Source organism: Mesoplodon densirostris, chromosome 11 (genome assembly GCF_025265405.1).
Source record: "Mesoplodon densirostris isolate mMesDen1 chromosome 11, mMesDen1 primary haplotype, whole genome shotgun sequence".
Lineage (NCBI taxonomy): Eukaryota > Metazoa > Chordata > Mammalia > Artiodactyla > Ziphiidae > Mesoplodon > Mesoplodon densirostris.
In genome coordinates this window covers 39,035,448-39,052,723 of record NC_082671.1, presented here as the reverse complement: position 1 = coordinate 39,052,723, position 17,276 = coordinate 39,035,448, and the positions used below count along the sequence as shown (strand labels likewise).

The window sequence follows — 17,276 nt, the reverse complement described above, 5'->3', positions numbered from 1 at the left end:
AAGCAATATTGTAACAAATTCAATAAAGAATTTAAAAATGGTCCACAGGGAAAAAAAATTAAAAACACCAATTCGTTAAAGATAAGCTTTTACCAACAAAGAGGTTGGAAACTTTATCCAGAAATGTTAAGACTGCATCGGGATAGAGTTGAATCTGTCAGAACACAACAGCTTAAAGCTCTAACTGTCTACTCCACACTCATGTCCTACAAGCTTTCCAGCTAAGAAGACTGCCAGACAAGTTGAACAGCAAAACCAGATACAACTGACCAAAAAAAAAAAAAAAAAAAAACCCAACTTAGCAAGGCTTGACATAGAAAAGAGATAGACAACATTCAATTTTACAGCCTCTATTTGACAAAAGACTGCATGCCTATGTGCATTCAAGTCACATCATAGTAATTAAACTCAATTTTTTTCATATTTTTATTGTAGCAAGGTATATATAATATGATGTTTGCCGTTCTAACCATTTCTAAGTGTACCGTTGAGTGGGAATTACATTCACAATGTTGTGCCACTACCACCACTTAAATTTTTTAACGGACATTTATATTCATTCAATACCGCAGGCTGGGATGGAGATCACATGTTGAACAAAAACTGCCATGGTCCATGCCTTCCTGTGGCCTTAATGGACTAAGGTGCTGTTTTGGGTTTTTTTCTTTGAGGTCAGATGATGGTGAAGTCTTTCTGTGCATCGGAAGATGGGCAGGGTTGAAAGTGGCCGTGGATACACTGCAGAGGTCATGGATTAGCGCGGGCGAAGGGGCGGTCTTCCAACGCCCGATTCCAGAGTCCGAGGCAAGAAGGATCTTAGCGCTCCCCGAAAGGGCGGGGCCGATGGCAGGGCGGGACGGAGGAGCCGCAGAGAGGCTTAGGCGGGGCTGAGGGCGGGGCCTAGGGCGAGTCCTGGGTGGGGCGGGGGCGAGGGGCGGGGTCGGGGCGCGTCTGGGCGGAAGCGGCGGGCGGGTCCGTTTCGGGTGACTCCTCCCTCCGGCAGGGCCTGAGTCCGCCCCCGGCGACGTTAGGGACGCGGCGCAGAGTGGCGGCTTCGCCTCCGCCCCGTGTCCACAGTGGTGGTGGCCTGAGGGGAAGGCTGAGTGGGATGCGGCTGACTCGGAAGCGTCTCTGCTCGATTCTTATCGCCCTGTACTGCCTCTTCTCCATCTACGCCGCCTACCACGTCTTCTTCGGGCGCCGCCGCCGGACGCAGGACGCGTCTTTGCGGGGCCTCAGGAAGGGGGCTGCCCCGGCGCGGGAGAGGCGAGGCCGAGGTAGGACACCGGCCCGCGGCCTCCCTCCTCGGCGGCGCGCCGGGACTCGGGGCTGCGGGCTGGTGGGGGCTGGGCTAGCGGAGCCGGGCGGCCACCGGTCCCGCTGTCGGGTCCGGGATTGCCCCCGGGCCCCGGGGTGCGCTTTTCCTCCTTCAGCTCTCGGTAGCCAGCCCAGGCCTCGGGATTGGAGGATGTATGTATGAATGCCCCCGTCCTCGCCCAAGTCTCACACGCCGTCCCCACTTCCTACCCCTGGGGCTGACAGGTGCGCACACGTTTAAAATACATCTTAAATATCCAAGATATTTAGGTCTTCTGCCCATTTTTGGATTGGGTTGTTTGTTTTTTTTGTTATTTAGCTGCATGAGCTACTTGTAAATTTTGGAGATTAATCCTTTGTCAGTTGCTTCATTTGCAAATATTTTCTCCCATTCTGAGGGTTGTCTTTTAGTCTTGTTTATGGTTTCCTTTGCTGTGCAAAAACTTTGAAGTTTCATTAGGTCCCATTTGTTTATTTTTGTTTTTATTTCCATTTCTCTAGGAGGTAAGTCAAAAAGGATCTTGCTGTGATTTGTGTCATAGAGTGTCCTGCCTATGTTTTCCTCTAAGAGTTTGATAGTCTGGCCTTACATTTAGGTCTTTAATCCATTTTGAGTTTATTTTTCTGTATGGTGTTAGGGAGTGTTCTAATTTCATACTTTTGCATGTAGCTGTCCAGTTTTCCCAGCACCACTTATTGAAGAGGCTGTCTTTTCTCCACATAATTCAAAAAGAGTCATGTACCACAATGTTCATTGCAGCTCTATTTACAATAGCCAGGACATGGAAGCAACCTAAGTGTCCCTCAACAGATGAATGGATAAAGAAGATGTGGCACATGTATGCAATGGAATATTACTCACTAAAAAGAAACGAAATTGAGTTATTTGTAGTGAGGTGGATGGACCTAGAGTCTGTCATACAGAGTGAAGTATGTCAGAAAGAGAAAAACAAATACCATATGCTAACACATATATATAGAATCTAAGAAAAAAAAAAGTCATGAAGAACCTAGGGGTAAGACGGGAATAAAGACACAGACCTACTAGAGAATGGACTTGAGGATATGGGAGGGGGAAAGGTAAGCTGTGACAAAGTGAAAGAGTGGCATGGACATATATACACTACCAAACGTAAAATAGATAGCTAGTGGGAAACAGCCGCATAGCACAGGGAGATCAGCTAGGTGGTTTGTGACCACCTAGAGGGGTGGGATAGGGAGGGTGGGAGGGAGGGAGACGCAAGAGGGAAGAGATATGGGAACATATGTATATGTATAACTGATTCGCTTTGTTATAAAGCAGAAACTAACACACCATTGTAAAGCAATTTTACTCCAATAAAGATGTTAAAAAAAAATCCAAGATATTGTCACGAAATGCCAGAGATTCGCTGGAATGCTGCTGGCTTAAGGACATCTATTCCCATATTGAAACAAAGAGCCTGCTCTAATCCTGCCGTGACTTTGGAAGGCCAGAGCGCTTCATCTCCAAGTGTTGATCCCCTCTCGTGTGTGTGTGTGTGTGTGTGTGTGTGTGTGTGTGTGTGTGTGTGTGTATTTTTTCGGTATGTGGGCCTCACACTGTTGTGGCCTCTCCCATTGCGGAGCACATGCTCCGGACGCGCAGGCTCAGCGGCCATGGCTCACGGGCCTAGCCGCTCCGCGGCATGTGGGATCTTCCCAGACCGGGGCACGAACCCGTGTGCCCTCCATCGGCAGGCGGACTCTGAATCACTGCGCCACCAGGGAAGCCCCCTCTCTTGTATTTTGACCTATGTCAGGATCGGACTCAGGCTTATTTCTCTCTTCTTTCAGAATTTTGCACAATAGTATCTGAAACTGTGGGACACTTTTCATGTTGAAGTCAAGTTTTTATGTATAGGTTGTGTTACATATATACGATCTGTAAAGAACTGGCAAAAGTTAAACTTGTAACTTGATGCGTATTACTGTACCCAGTCATTTTAGAAGGCTTTGTTTGGGAGAGAGAATTTCCTGCCTCGTGTTAACATTTTATTATTTTATATCAAGCTCTTTTAGGGTAACAGTTCAATCAAAATTAAGTTATGATTTCCTTTTTTTAATTTTTACAGTGTTTAACCAGTTCAAATTCTGTTGCTTTATCTCTTTGAAAAATTGAAGTTAGGATGCAATTAAAACTCCCTAACATCTAATTTAAATGGTTTGAATTTATCTGCAACTGCAGCTCTACCTTATTGATAACACTTGTTACTCTTTTTATAACATAGAACAATCTACTTTGAGAAGTGAAGAATGGAATCCTTGGGAAGAAGATGAAAAAAATGAGCAAAAACACAGACTGCAGATATTAAATAAGTCCACAAAAGAGAAAAAAGACTTCCATGTACAAATCTGGGGCAAAGCTGCCATTGGTAAGTTAATGTTTAAAGCTAAGACATGTAAAAAGCACTTTGTTAGTATATTTACAATTTATTTCATCATTTGTTAAGACATCCTTATGCATTTTTTCACTTTTTCTCAATATTCCATTTCTGTTTTCTGTTAGACAACATCTGTGTAAATGCACACACACACACACACATGCACACATATATTCTATTGTTGGTCTTTAGCAGAGCACAGCTTTATTTGTCAATACAAAGAGTAGGTTGTGTATGCATAATTATACTGAAATGCCTATGTCAACTGAATTTTTATGGAATTATGTGTTTATTAGACACTTGATGCACAAGTATAAGATGTGGCCCCTGCCCTTAATGGCCAAACAAGTTTGGGAAACATTAAACTAAACAAAGTTAAACAAGGTTCTTTATAGCAGGGCTTTGTCAGAGCCTTTAATATGCCAGTGTTCATTGTGAATGTCTAAGAAGGGGATATAGTATGTAGTTGATTAAACTTGTTTGCCTACAAAAGCATTTTTGCTCTGAGTTTCATGAGAGTGTAGTGTTCCAAGTTATATGATATGCTCAATTAGAGAATGGGGGACCCTCAATGACAGAAGAGTCAGAAAGAATTTAGTGAGTTAGAAGGGGCTTTCTTTGGCCATAAAACATTAGTTAGATTTAAGTACAGTAAGGGATATGGATAGAAGGTACCATGTGAAAGGAAAGTAAACAGAATAGTAGTGCCTGACCCATGATGTTTCATAAATTCATAGACACTTGCATACATACATATATACATCCTTGAAAATTTCTACTGACCTCTGAAGTTCTAGTACCCAGACCCAGGCATCCAATCATCAAGTTCTAGCAACTTTTTTCTCTATAAAATCTCTAATATTAATTTCTTCCTTTAAATTTCCACTTCTCCATTCTAGTTTTTAATTATATCGACTTCTTAAAAAGTTTCATGTTTCCAGAATTTTCTCATTTCAATCCAATAGGCACAAAGTGTCCAGATGAGCTTTATCAAGCACTGCATTCATTCATCGGCCTATTCTCTAGGCACAGTCATAGGATACCAGTTATAGAAATTCCCATTCCAAAAGGGAGAAAATGGAAGGAAAGTGGAGTCACAGGTTTAAGCAATTTTGATATCCAGCCAGGCAAACTCCATTAGGTTTCAATGCCTGGGAGTACTCTGTGGCTCAGAGCTTTACTTCTGGACTTTCAGCTCCATGCTTGGGAAGTCATCCTTCCATTTTCAAGAAGGTTAGCATGTGTTTGCAGCTCAGTAGTTTTATCATCCTGTTCCTGCTGTTAGGATTTTGGGAGTCCAATAAGCTTGTTTCATTTCAAGCTGTCTCTGTCCCTTTTAGTCCAAGCTGGCAGTGTTTCTGCTAATATAACATTCTCAAGAACCTTGTGGGTCTCCCATTTATGTCACAAAGATTTGCTTTTTTAGACAAGAGTTCCTCCACAGGTCTTACCTGGAAAATCCCATCTCTATTTCTAGCTTCTGCTGAGATGGCTAAGGAGATCCATAAATTAACACCTAATATTTTCAAAAAACCCTCTTTGTGATTGAGTATTCTGACCAGGCATTAGCAAAAGGATGTCACCTACATCCTTAGCCTTCTCTCCAGAGCATGCTTTCTTGACAGTGAATCTCCTAATTTTTCATCTCTTTTGCAATCTGAATAGGCTAAGAATTTCCGAAATCATCAAGTCATTGTTCCTTTTTGCTTACCGGTTTTTTCCTCAGTCTCTCTTTTCAACTCATATTTTACTGTAATCAGCAAGATGAAACCAGGCCACAACTTCAACACGTTACTTAGAAATCTCTTCAGCTAACTATCCAAGTTTATCGTTTACAAGTTCTGCTTTGCATATAACTGCAGGACACAATTCAGCTAAACTTTCTGCTGCTGTATAACAAAGATCCCCTTTTCTCCAGTTTCTAATGACATGTTCCTCATTTCCTTCTGAGCCCCTACCAAGAGCAATTTTAATGTGCATATTTTTACCAACAGTCAGCTTATGGTGATTTCGGTATTCTCTAATGTGATACAGGTTTTTTTCTACTGTTCTCCTCACTTTCTTCTGAGTTCTCAGAACTGAGTCACTAACATCCATATTTCTACCTACAGTCTGTTCAAGGCAATCTAATCTAGGTGTTTTTTAATCATGCTTCTCAAAATTCTTCCAGCCTTTCCCCATTACCCAATTCCAAAGACACTTCCAGATTTTTAAGTATTTGTTACAGCAGCACCCCATTTCCAAGTACCATAATCTATTGCTACATAATCTATAGGTTCCTTTAGCTGCCATAACCAATTACCAAAAATTTAGTGGCTTAAAACAACACATTTTTTAAATTGATCTGTGAGTGACATATATAACATTATATAAATATGTTTCAGGTGTACTACATATGATTTGATATATTGTATGTATTGTGAAAGGATCAACATAGTAAGTCTAGTGAACATCCATCACCTCACATAGTTACAATTTTTTTTCTTGTGATGAGAACTTTTAAGATCTACTTTCTTAGCAACTCTCAAATATGCAATACAGTATTATTAACTGCGGTCACCATAAGTTTATTAGCTTAAGTTTCTGAAGGCAGAAATCTAAAATGTGCCCACAGGGCTATATTCCCTTTGGAGGCTCTAGAGGAGCATCTGCTTCCTTGCCTTTTACAGTTTCTAGTGACTGCCTGCATTCCTTGACTCAAGGCCCCACCTCACTCTGACTTCTGCTTCCTCCTCACATCTCTTTCCCTCATTTTCAGTCTCCTGCCTCCCTTTCCTGAGGACCCTTGTGATTACATAGGACCCACCCAGGTAATCCATCATAATCTCTCCACCTCAACATCCTTATCTTAATCACATTTAGAAGATCTCTTTTGCTTTGTAAAGTTAACATTCATAGGTGCTAGAGATTTCATCTTGGGTTGGAGGAAAGCATTACTCAGCCTACCATATTTGGAAAGCTTTATCTGATTAGCCAAGTCTTTAAACATGGGTTTTGTGTGTGTCTTTTAGTACTGTGGTGTAATGAGAATGGAACAAAACACACCTCTCAATGTAACTTTTTAGTTACATTTACATAATTGGGCTCCCTGATTACCTCCTCATCTCCAGATTACCTCATTGTATGACAATACAGAGCTCTGAGACCTCTACTCTAAGAGCTTTCATTCAGGTGAAATCATGATAAAACGTAGGGGCCAGCCTAAGGAGAAAAGACACAGTGGCATTTGTTTGCAGAGGGCATCATGCAGTGAAGGATGTGTGTTCAGGTGGGGAGGAGGTAATATCTCCTTGACATATTGAATGTATATGTACATACATGAGCTTCTCTGGTTCTATTTGGCACAAGATGGTGACTCCACCCCCAGTCTGTTATAATATAGAAACAGTCCTAATCATACAATAACTTACACTGTAATCATACAGTAACTTACACTGTAGTATAACACATTTCAGGATAAGATAGGTAGTAAAGGTCCAGTGATGATTAGGGGTTTCTCAAATTTAGAGTAAGAGAGTTTTTTGTCTTTAATATAACCCACATTTTACACTGACAATCTCTGAGTGTAGTCTCTTGTACATTAGCTGCCATATTGATGATTTTGAACCCAAAGAGGAATAGAATCTGGTTTCCTAATCAAATGATACGAAAGAGCAGAACATAAATTCATCTCACACACTAGAGTACACCAGAAGGTAAATGCTTTCATTTTTTGTTTTTTTAATTACCAGGTTTGTATCTCTGGGAGCATATTTTTGAAGGTTTACTTGAGCCCACTGATGTGACTGCTCAGCGGAGAGAAGGAAATTTAGTTGTTGGAAGAACACATTACAGGTATTAATTGTGCAACTTTAACCTTTGATATGTTGCTGTACAATTTTTTATGTAAATACTAGAAGAAAAATCAGAGGAAAATATATCAATATTTATAGAAAATATTTTCACTTCAACTTGTGAAGGATGGAGAGATAAATCTCATGTAGTTAAATCTCATTTGTAGTTAAAGCTTACCTTAAACATTTTCTTATAAAATTGGATGTTAGAAAATATGGGGTTTTTTTGGAATGATGTGTCTGTTTCATTTTAATCAAAACATTTCTGATTATATAGAAAAGTTCATGCTCTAAATTTTGTAACATTTGGTTGTTGATAAACATGTAACATTCTGTATGTTGGAATAATATGCAAACTTAAAGTATTTTTATTTTTCTCCTTCGTGTAATAGATTCACATATTTTTATATATTCATGTGGTATAGCAAAGCTACTGCTATTAGTTTTGAAATTTTTATCAAAACATTTCATATATGAGTTCTATCATGATTTGATAGTATAGATTACCATTTTACTGCAATATTCAGAAATCTTTTTTTAATTCAATAAAACCAATGTATTGACATTTTTACACTCTTATAAAACTTTTAATCTGTGATTGCCTATTTTCTGAAGATTTTTAAATAGAATTAAGATCATTTTATTTAGAAATATTGTGACAATGAAAGAATGCTATTTTCTATTAGATTTTGCTTTCTTATTGAAATAAAAACCAAAAATAATTATTTTAAAATGCTTATTTCATTTAACAATTATTAAGGGAAAAAAATGTGAACCAAAGATTATGGTTTCCTTTAGGTTTCCGTTTATTTCTCACAGAAATCAAGAGGAAGAGCTATAGTTAATATCAGTTTCATTTGAATTTTTGCTGCTCTTTTAATTCTTTATTTACTGTATACACACTTGGAAAGCAATTTCATTGCATGTGTCTTTTCAAAGTAATCATTCTTGAAAAGTAAACAGGCTTTTAAATCATCATTGGTAATAATTATTTTTCCTTTTATCTCCAGGCTTCTATTGATCTAATCCCATTGAAGAGTTTATACATAATCCTAAACTTAAAATAGTTGGATTTGGGTGTTTGAAAGTAGATGTGTATTATGCTTATAAATGTAACATTTTGCTGTTTTAAAAGTAAACACGTGTTATGAGTATTAGTCTATTAGGTCTACCTACAATATATATTAGCATTTTCAAAAGAATTATTTGAAATTCATAGAGAAGTTAATATACAGTGTTACTACAGCAAAGGTTTTGAGCAAATGGCATTAACTCCCAAAAGAAAAACTAACTTCCGGTTTCCTTCTGAAATTTTTACCTGAGATTTTATATTATGATTAAATAACAATGCTACTTCCTTTTAGAATTTAAGAGAACTGTGTCACTATTGTAGCAGATTTTTTTGAACAGCTTATTAAAGTTTTAGGCTCATGGAAAGTAGCATACATAATTTATCCAAAATTAATGAACTTTTATGAAATTACAAGTTTTGAGTTGAATCAGGCTACATGGGTACTAGCTTAAATGTTTCGACACATTCTTTTTTTTTTAAGTTATTTATTTTATTATTTATTTTTGGCTGCATTGGATCTTTGTTGCTGCGTGCCGGCTTTTTGTAGTTGTGGCGAGTGGGGGCTACTCTTCATCGCAGTGCGTGGGCTTCTCATTGCGGTGGCTTCTCTTGTTGCAGAGCATGGGCTCTAGGCGCATGGGCTTCAGTAGTTGTGGCTTGCGGGCTCTAGAGCACAGGCTCAGTAGTTGTGGTGCATGGGCTTTGTTGCTCCATAGCACGTGGGATCTTCCCAGACCAGGGCTCGAACGTGTCCCCTGCATTGGCAAGCGGATTCTTAACCACTGCGCCACCAGGGAGGTCCCAACACATTCATTTTTATTTGACCAAAAGTGAATTGGCAGTAATCAGTCATCTTGAAGATACAGAAAGAGTTTCTAAATACTATCAAAATCCTTTAAATAAGCATAAATACATTCTATTTAAATAAACCTTTAAGTTTACAAAGAGCTTATATCATTTAACGTTAATTTCAAAGCACTTCCGAGGCAGAAAATAGAAAGGGTATCCTCAGTGTTCCAGGGTCGATCAGGCTCCTGAATGCTGATTCTTACCTATACATAGGTCCAAATAATGTAATCCAGAATATCAAGTAAATAACTCAGAATGGAAATAGAACTATCAGTCATTCCACATGTTTGTATTGGCTTGACCAGCACATTCTTTCCATATAGGCAGACTACAAGTGATACCTAAATATTTGAGAGTTGTTTGATTAAATATGGAATCAAAATGTGGGCTATAACTATATATAGCACTTCCAAATCTGTGTGTTTCAGAAGGGAAGAAATGAATGACTCCATGTTCACCACTGAGTCAGTACCATACATAGTCTGTGCTCAGGATGTGAATAGATGAATACATGCAGGGCAAACTGAACTTGTGAGGCAGCCTGGTGAAGTCCAGTCACCTGTGGGCAGTGTAGCAATGTGACTGAGTTGTTAAGGGCACAGACTCTGAAGCCAGAATATCTCAGTTCCAATTCCAGCTTTACCTCTTATTAGTGTCTGACCCCGGCAAGTTTCTTAACCTCTCAGTGCCTGGATTTCCTTGCGTTTAAAATAATTATAATATAATGTAATATATATATAATATATATAATTATAATATAATATAATAATTTAAAATAATTATTAAGGTAAATATTAGTTTCTATTTCACAGGATTGTTTTGAAGATTAAATGCATTCATAGATATACAGTGCTTAGACCAGTATCTGGCACATGGTGATCACTATAGAAGTCTTGTTATTAGTTTTATTATTTTTACTGTTACTTAAATAGGTACTGCAACATCTCCCTACCTTTCAGTTCTCCTTTTTTCTGTGTTTACATTATTGTCTATTATCTCTCCATTCACATACCTCCCAATAAACACCTTTTTGATACACGTTTTACGTTAATGTGTTCAATTAGGTTACAAGCTAGTATGGCACCCATTCCGTCGCTTGAAGGAACTTTGCCTGTCTCTGCTCATATCTGTCATATGTTCATTTATAGTTTAATTTCAAAGGGCAACTTTATGTTTAATTTCTTAGGAAGAGTCTTCTGCTTATCATGACCTTTGATTATCCCCAAAAGACTGCCTTCAGAATTCTGTAATGTGCATGTGCAGGCATTATCATAAGATATATAAATGTCTACCCATTTGATAAAACAAAAGTTAGATGCTAAATTACTTAATTCGTTGTTATCTAAATTCAATTATACTTTCTTTTATTTTAATAAGTGTATTTATTTTTGGCTGCGTTGGGTGTTTTGTCCCTGTGCGCAGGCTTTCTCTAGTTGCGGCGACTGGGGACTCCTCTTCATTGTGGTACACGGACTTCTCATTGCGGTGGCTTCTCTCATTGCTGAGCATGGGCTCTAGGCATGCAGGCTTCAGTAGTTGTGGCATGCAGGCTCTAGAGCGCAGGCTCAGTAGTTGTGGCTCATGGGCTGTAGAGCACAGGCTCAGTAGTTGTGGTGCACGGGCTTAGTTGCTCCGCAGCATGTGGGATATTCCCTGACCAGGGCATGAACCTGTGTCCCCTGCATTGGCGGGCAGATTCTTAACCACTGCGCCACCAAGGAAGTCCTAAATTCAATTATATTTTCAGTGAGCATCTGCTCCTTATGAAAAAGTTGAACTTTTCTCTGAAGATCACAATAAAGTGTGTCTGATTCCTATTTTTAGAATTTCCAGATATTACTATTATAAGAATTTAGTGAGCTCACTACTCATTACAGTGAGTGAAAGCTTTTATAGATAATATTAATGGTTACACTATGTTTCAGTCATATACTGGACCATAGATCAATACAGATCTCAAATAAAATTTTCATTGGTAAAGAAAGACAATATAGTTAATTTTTCATAATGCCCATTCTCCCACTCCAGCCAAGCTAGTATGAGGGTGGGAGTGTTCCATCATAAACACTGAATTCAGAAGGCGTGGAGTCATGGCAATGATGCTGGCCACAAAAGTAAGGTGAATTGCAACAGCTATTCAAAAGTAAGGGCCATTCATGGGTTCGGTATACCTATTTTCTAAAACTATTTATTAACCAAAAATGATGTAGAATTCGATGCTGAGAGCTGTGTGGATGGTTTAGCTTGTACGCTTATTCTTTATCAAGGCATTTGCCACATTTTTAGCTGGCAATTATTAATCTTATCGGTAACTCACTTAATGTAATAGCATATAGCATTTGTTCAGTAGCACTCAATGAATTTTAGAAAAAATGAAACAATAATTATATTGGATTCTAAAAATATATATTTTGCTCACATTCAGCTTAGAACTCAATATTCAAATGATTTCTCTGGACTTTGTAAGTATTGAAAGTACTTATTGGGAAGAAAGTTTTCAACCGAACCTAGCAGAAAAATAATAAATATTGAAAATCAGAAGTTCTGACTATTAAATATATGCTAAGAAATCTAGAAGAGCAAGTCACTGTTTTAAAATTCTGTGTATGAGCTCCTTAAATATGTTCATTTTTCAGCTAATGGATATTTGTGACTGATGCATGATTAATAACTTTAGGAAACTAAAATACATCTTTTATCATGCATAAATATACTATAATGTCTCATACATATGCCCTACTTTATGTAATAAATGTATAGCTAGAAATTTATTAATAAATTGAATTTTTGTAACTTGATTCATATTTTAAATGCAGTAGGAGAACTTAAATAAATTGGTAGAGCAGATAACTCCCTTAAAGAGAATTACGGCTTAACTCATTCAACATTTACTGAGTGCCTGCTAGTTAGTTCCTACTAGGCTCTGAGGATTTCAAAGTGAATAAAATACTTTTCCCTAGCCTCAGGGAGTTCACACACTAGTGGCTGAGATAAACACATAAATAATTTTCATACCTTATACAAAGCATAATGGTAAGGACGTGCATACTCCTTAGTTGTTAGGGAAATATAGAGGCAAGGCCACTAACTCAATATGAGTAGAGTTGGGGATATGGGGCCTATCAAGAAAGACTTCCTAGTGGAGGTGATAGCTGAGCTAAGTCTTAAAAGATTAGTAGGATTTAGGAAGGCAGTAAGAGGAGTGATTATATTCCCAGCAGAGGCAATATCAGGGCCTAAGAATTGATAAACAGCTTGGGTTGTGCATAGAGTCGCAAACCATTTGGAATCCCTAGAGCATGAAGATGGGGTAGGGTAGCTCATATTGGGAGTGGAGGGCAAGGGCCAGATCATCATGGGCCTTGTATTTGCCATCTTAAAACTCTTGGACTTTATTCTTGTTCAGTGAAAAGCAGTTGAAGATGATTAAACCAGTTAGTGGTATTGTCATGTATGTTTTTTGTGTAGATGTCTCTAGTAGCCATGTGGAAAAATGATTTGAAGGAGACAGCTGAATGCAGGCAGACCAGGACATTGCATTAGGAAACTATAAGTATCCAGCAGAGATATAAATAAGGGATGAAATTGGGAAGTGGTATTACAGCAAAGCCAGGAATTTTAGAAATCTGGGGACAAAACTATCAGAATTTAAGGATTATTAGGTGAGAGCAAGAATCGAATGTGACAGTTCCCTGGTTTCTAGCTTGCATGACTGGATAGCTAGTATGCGTTCAAGATAGAAAATACAGAAAGAATAAAAGCAGATTTTTCTACTCTTCTCTAGGCCACTACCCAACACCTGCCTAACCCCCTTTTTCTCAGCAGACAGCCCTGCCTCTATTTCCTCAAGATATCCACAATTATCTCCCTTAACTAGCTGCTCCTCTAACATTTACCTACATGATCTCTATGTGATCCCTCACCTAACCTTCTCTCTTTCCTCAGCTCTCAGACAATGAGGTGATCTCCCTCACCTGTGTTCAGTATTAACTCCCTCCACCTGCGCATGCCTTCTGCATATCCCAAGACCTTGCTCCATCGGTTACTTCCTTGCTCTCCTTTGTCTCCCACCTTTCACTCATTATTGCGTTCTCACCTTCTCATCCACACTTTCAGAAGAGTTGTCTACACTTACTGTCCCCACTTACTACTTTTTTGTAATTTATTTTATTCAAGTATAGTTGATTTACAACGTTGTGTTAATTTCTGCTGTACAGCAAAGTGATTCAGTTATACATATATATACCTTCTTTTTCATGTTCTTTTTCATTATCGTTTATCACAGGATGTTGAATATAGTTCCCTGTGCTCTACAGTAGGACCTTGTTGTTTATCCATTCTATATATAATACTTTGCATCTGCTAATCCCAAACTCCCAATCCATCCCTCCCATACTCCCCATGCACCTTGGCAACCACAAGTCTGTTCTCTATGTCTGTGAGTCTGTTTCGTAGATAAGTTCATTCGTGTCATACTTTAGATTCCACATACAAGTGATATCATATGGTATTTGCCTTTTTCTTTCCGACTTACTTCATTTAGTATGAAAACCTCTAGGTCCATCCATGTTGCTGCAAATGGCATTATTTCATTATTTCTTATGGCTGAATCATATTCATTGTGTATGTGTGCCACATCTTTATCCATTCATCTGTCAATGGACATTTAGGTTGTTTCCGTGTCTTGGCTATTGTGAATAGTGCTGCTATGAACATAGGGGTGTATGTATCTTTTTGAATTAGAGTTTTATCTGGATATATGCCCAGAAGTGGGATTGCTGGATCATATGGTAATTCTATTTTTAGTTTTTTGAGGAACCTCCAAACTGTTTTCTATAGTGGCTGCACCAATTTACATTCCCACCAACAATGTAGGAGGGTTCCCTTTTTTGCACACCCTTCCCAGCATTTGTTAATTGTAGACTTTTTAATCATGGCCATTCTGACTGGTATGAGGTGGTACCTCATTGTAGTTTTGATTTGCATTTCTCCCCACTTACTTCTTACTGTCCCCTTCTCATTCACTTCTCAACCCACTGCAGTCTGACTAACACACCTCCCAACACACACACAACTATCTGAATCTTATGGGATTTTTTTTTTACCCCTAAAGTTTCTTTACCTAAATCTGTGCTTCCCAAACTGTATACTAAGGCACCCTGGGGCACCACAAATATTTGTAGGAATCACAATTATACTTCATATCTGTCAAACACCATGCAAACTAGTTTGAGGTAGTTCACAGTTTCAACATTAGATCACCCTACATCCATTTCAGAGATGTCATACATTTGTGGAGCTGGATTTCCTATGGTTGCTGTGATCAAATCCAAGTACTGTGCAAAAATCAAAGTGGAACAGGCAGCGACCGTGGCAGTGTCCTCTCTGATTCCAAGGTTTGAGAAGTTGGGTAGTGCTCAACGGGTGCACACATCCCATTATTAAGTATGTGTGGTTAGTTAAGAATGAAATAGGAATATTATTTTTTCCTTCAGTGTATGTGTATTATTTTTAAAGTGGCTTCTAAGCTCTTAGGACATAAATACTAAGTTATTTGGATCTAAGAACTTAAAAAACTGAACCATTACTCATTTCTTCTGGCTTGAAAAAATTACTAAAACACTGAAAGTCTTGGGAACCAATAAAATTTGGGAACCTCCGATCTATACCTTAGCTCCAGAGCATTGACCCCAGGGCTTTCACTATTATTTGAACATGGCCTTGAGGTCTAGAAAACCAGTTAGTCAGAGCATAAGAGCTGACATGCCTGCTTGCTGGAATGTGAGAGCATTCTACAAAAAGAGAGCTGTGGAGATTCCAAGATGGGTCAAATGTGCCCTGAATGAATCATGCTTTTGTTAATTTGTGTGGATCATTAAAATTAGAACTATTCCCACCTATAATTTTAAAGGAGAGAAAAAGTGTTCGTGTACTACCAATAATAAGTATTTTAAACCTATCATAATTATCATCATTCTCTTTAAAGTGTTTTCTAACCCCTCAGATTCTGCCCATTCTCTTAAATTACTAAATGATTGCTGAATTATTTGGCGTCTTCCTGTCCAAAGCAGACTCAAAATGCAGTTCTGATCCGTGTAGCTTATTATCACTGTAGAATAATGTCATAGCATTCATACAGTACATATACAGACAAAATACATATTTATATTTTGTGTTTTAACTAATATCTACTAGTTCAAGTACTTGTTAACCATAGTGTCATGGGACTGACTCAAGCTCTGAAGTTAGATCTTGATTCAAAACGTGATGCTGCCATCACAGGTTGTGCAACTAAAGCCTGATTTCCCAAATGCAAAATGGGGGACTAATCTCCTCTGCAGAGTTGCTGTGGAGCTTAAAGGATAACCTGTGCAGAGTGCCTATGTATCATGTATATAAAAGGCATTTAATAATGTTAGTTTTTATCCCCAACAATAAGCAAAAAAAGCAGGATTTCAGCATATTTGTACTAAATATTAAAAGATTCTAGCAAGTTATAAAGAAATGTTTGAGCAGGTTGCAAAGAATCTAGGACCGTTGTAACTAAGTTTACGATAGGTTAAATGGTATTTTTTGTATTGAATACACATTCGTGTAAAATATTTCAATGGTATTGGTTGTTCGAAGCAGCACATAATATGAAATGTGAGTTATGACATGTATCTATTCCTTTTATGATATTTTTAAAATACCTTAAAGAATAGAGAGTGGGCTTCCCTGGTGGCGCAGTGGTTAAGAGTCCGCCTGCGGATGCAGGGGACACGGGTTCGTGCCCCGGTCCGGGAAGATCCCACATGCCGTGGAGCAGCTGGGCCCGTGAGCCATGGCCGCTGAGCCTGCGCATAAAAAAAAAAAAAAAAAAGAATAGAGAGTAATACAATAGATTCCCATTTACCCACCACCTAGAACTAACAAATTCTGTCTCTCTGTCATATTTGCTTCAGATATTTAACTTTCCTCATAAAGGAATTAGATATTTCCAGTAAAGGCAATAAATGCTCTCTTTGTATTGTTTCCTCAGGCCCTTTCCTCTTCCTTCCTCCTAAGAGACAACCACTATCGTGAATTTGTTATATATATCTTCCCATTCAAATTTTTATATTTATACTTTTATTAGATATATAAGGTAAATATTTTTTCCTGTGGGTACTTTCAAATTTGCATATAATTAATCTGTCTACAACCAAAGTTTCCCATTAATCTATATCTATGTCCCGTCATCCAAAGTTGTTCAAAAAAACATGTGTTATAGAAATTATTTCTAGAAAGAATATGGATTAAGTTTCATTATATACTTTATATAAAATGATTTAAAACTTCTGATACCAAATACTTTTGTTCTCTTTTTGTTTGTCTCTTGTTTTCATTTTGTTTTTAACAGCTTCATCACTGGTCCAGCTGTGGTCCCAGGGTACTTCTCTGTTGATGAGAATAATGTGGTACTCGTTCTAAATGGAAGAGAAAAAGCAAAGGTCTTTTATGCCACCCAGTGGTTACTTTATGCACAAAATTTAGTGCAAACTCAAAAACTCAAGCATCTTGCTGTTGTTTTGCTTGGAAATGAACACTGTAATAATGAGTGGATAAACCAGTTTCTCAAAAGAAATGGAGGCTCTGTGGAACTACTTTTCATAATATATGACAGCCCCTGGATTAATTACATGGATGTTTTTCAGTGGCCTTTAGGAGTAGCAACGTAAGTACCAAATATCATTACATGTTTTTAGACTCTAAGACCTGAATTTCTGTATCAGCAAGATTGTATTTTAAATTTGTAGTAAATGGGGCTTCCCTGGTGGCGCA

At 38.1% G+C, this 17,276-nt stretch overlaps 1 protein-coding gene across 1 annotated transcript in view; it reads left to right on the top strand.

Annotated features, from left to right (window-relative positions):
- Positions 1-1,008: 1,008 nt before the first annotated feature.
- The window catches only part of RXYLT1 (ribitol xylosyltransferase 1), a 28,204-nt gene continuing 11,936 nt past the window's right edge, over positions 1,009-17,276 (top strand). Inside the window, exons 1-4 of the mRNA XM_060113716.1 lie at positions 1,009-1,277; positions 3,567-3,710; positions 7,451-7,553; positions 16,855-17,169. Of these exons, the coding sequence (XP_059969699.1) occupies positions 1,109-1,277; positions 3,567-3,710; positions 7,451-7,553; positions 16,855-17,169 (731 nt within the window). The 5' untranslated portion in view covers positions 1,009-1,108. The remainder of the gene's footprint in view (positions 1,278-3,566; positions 3,711-7,450; positions 7,554-16,854; positions 17,170-17,276) is intronic.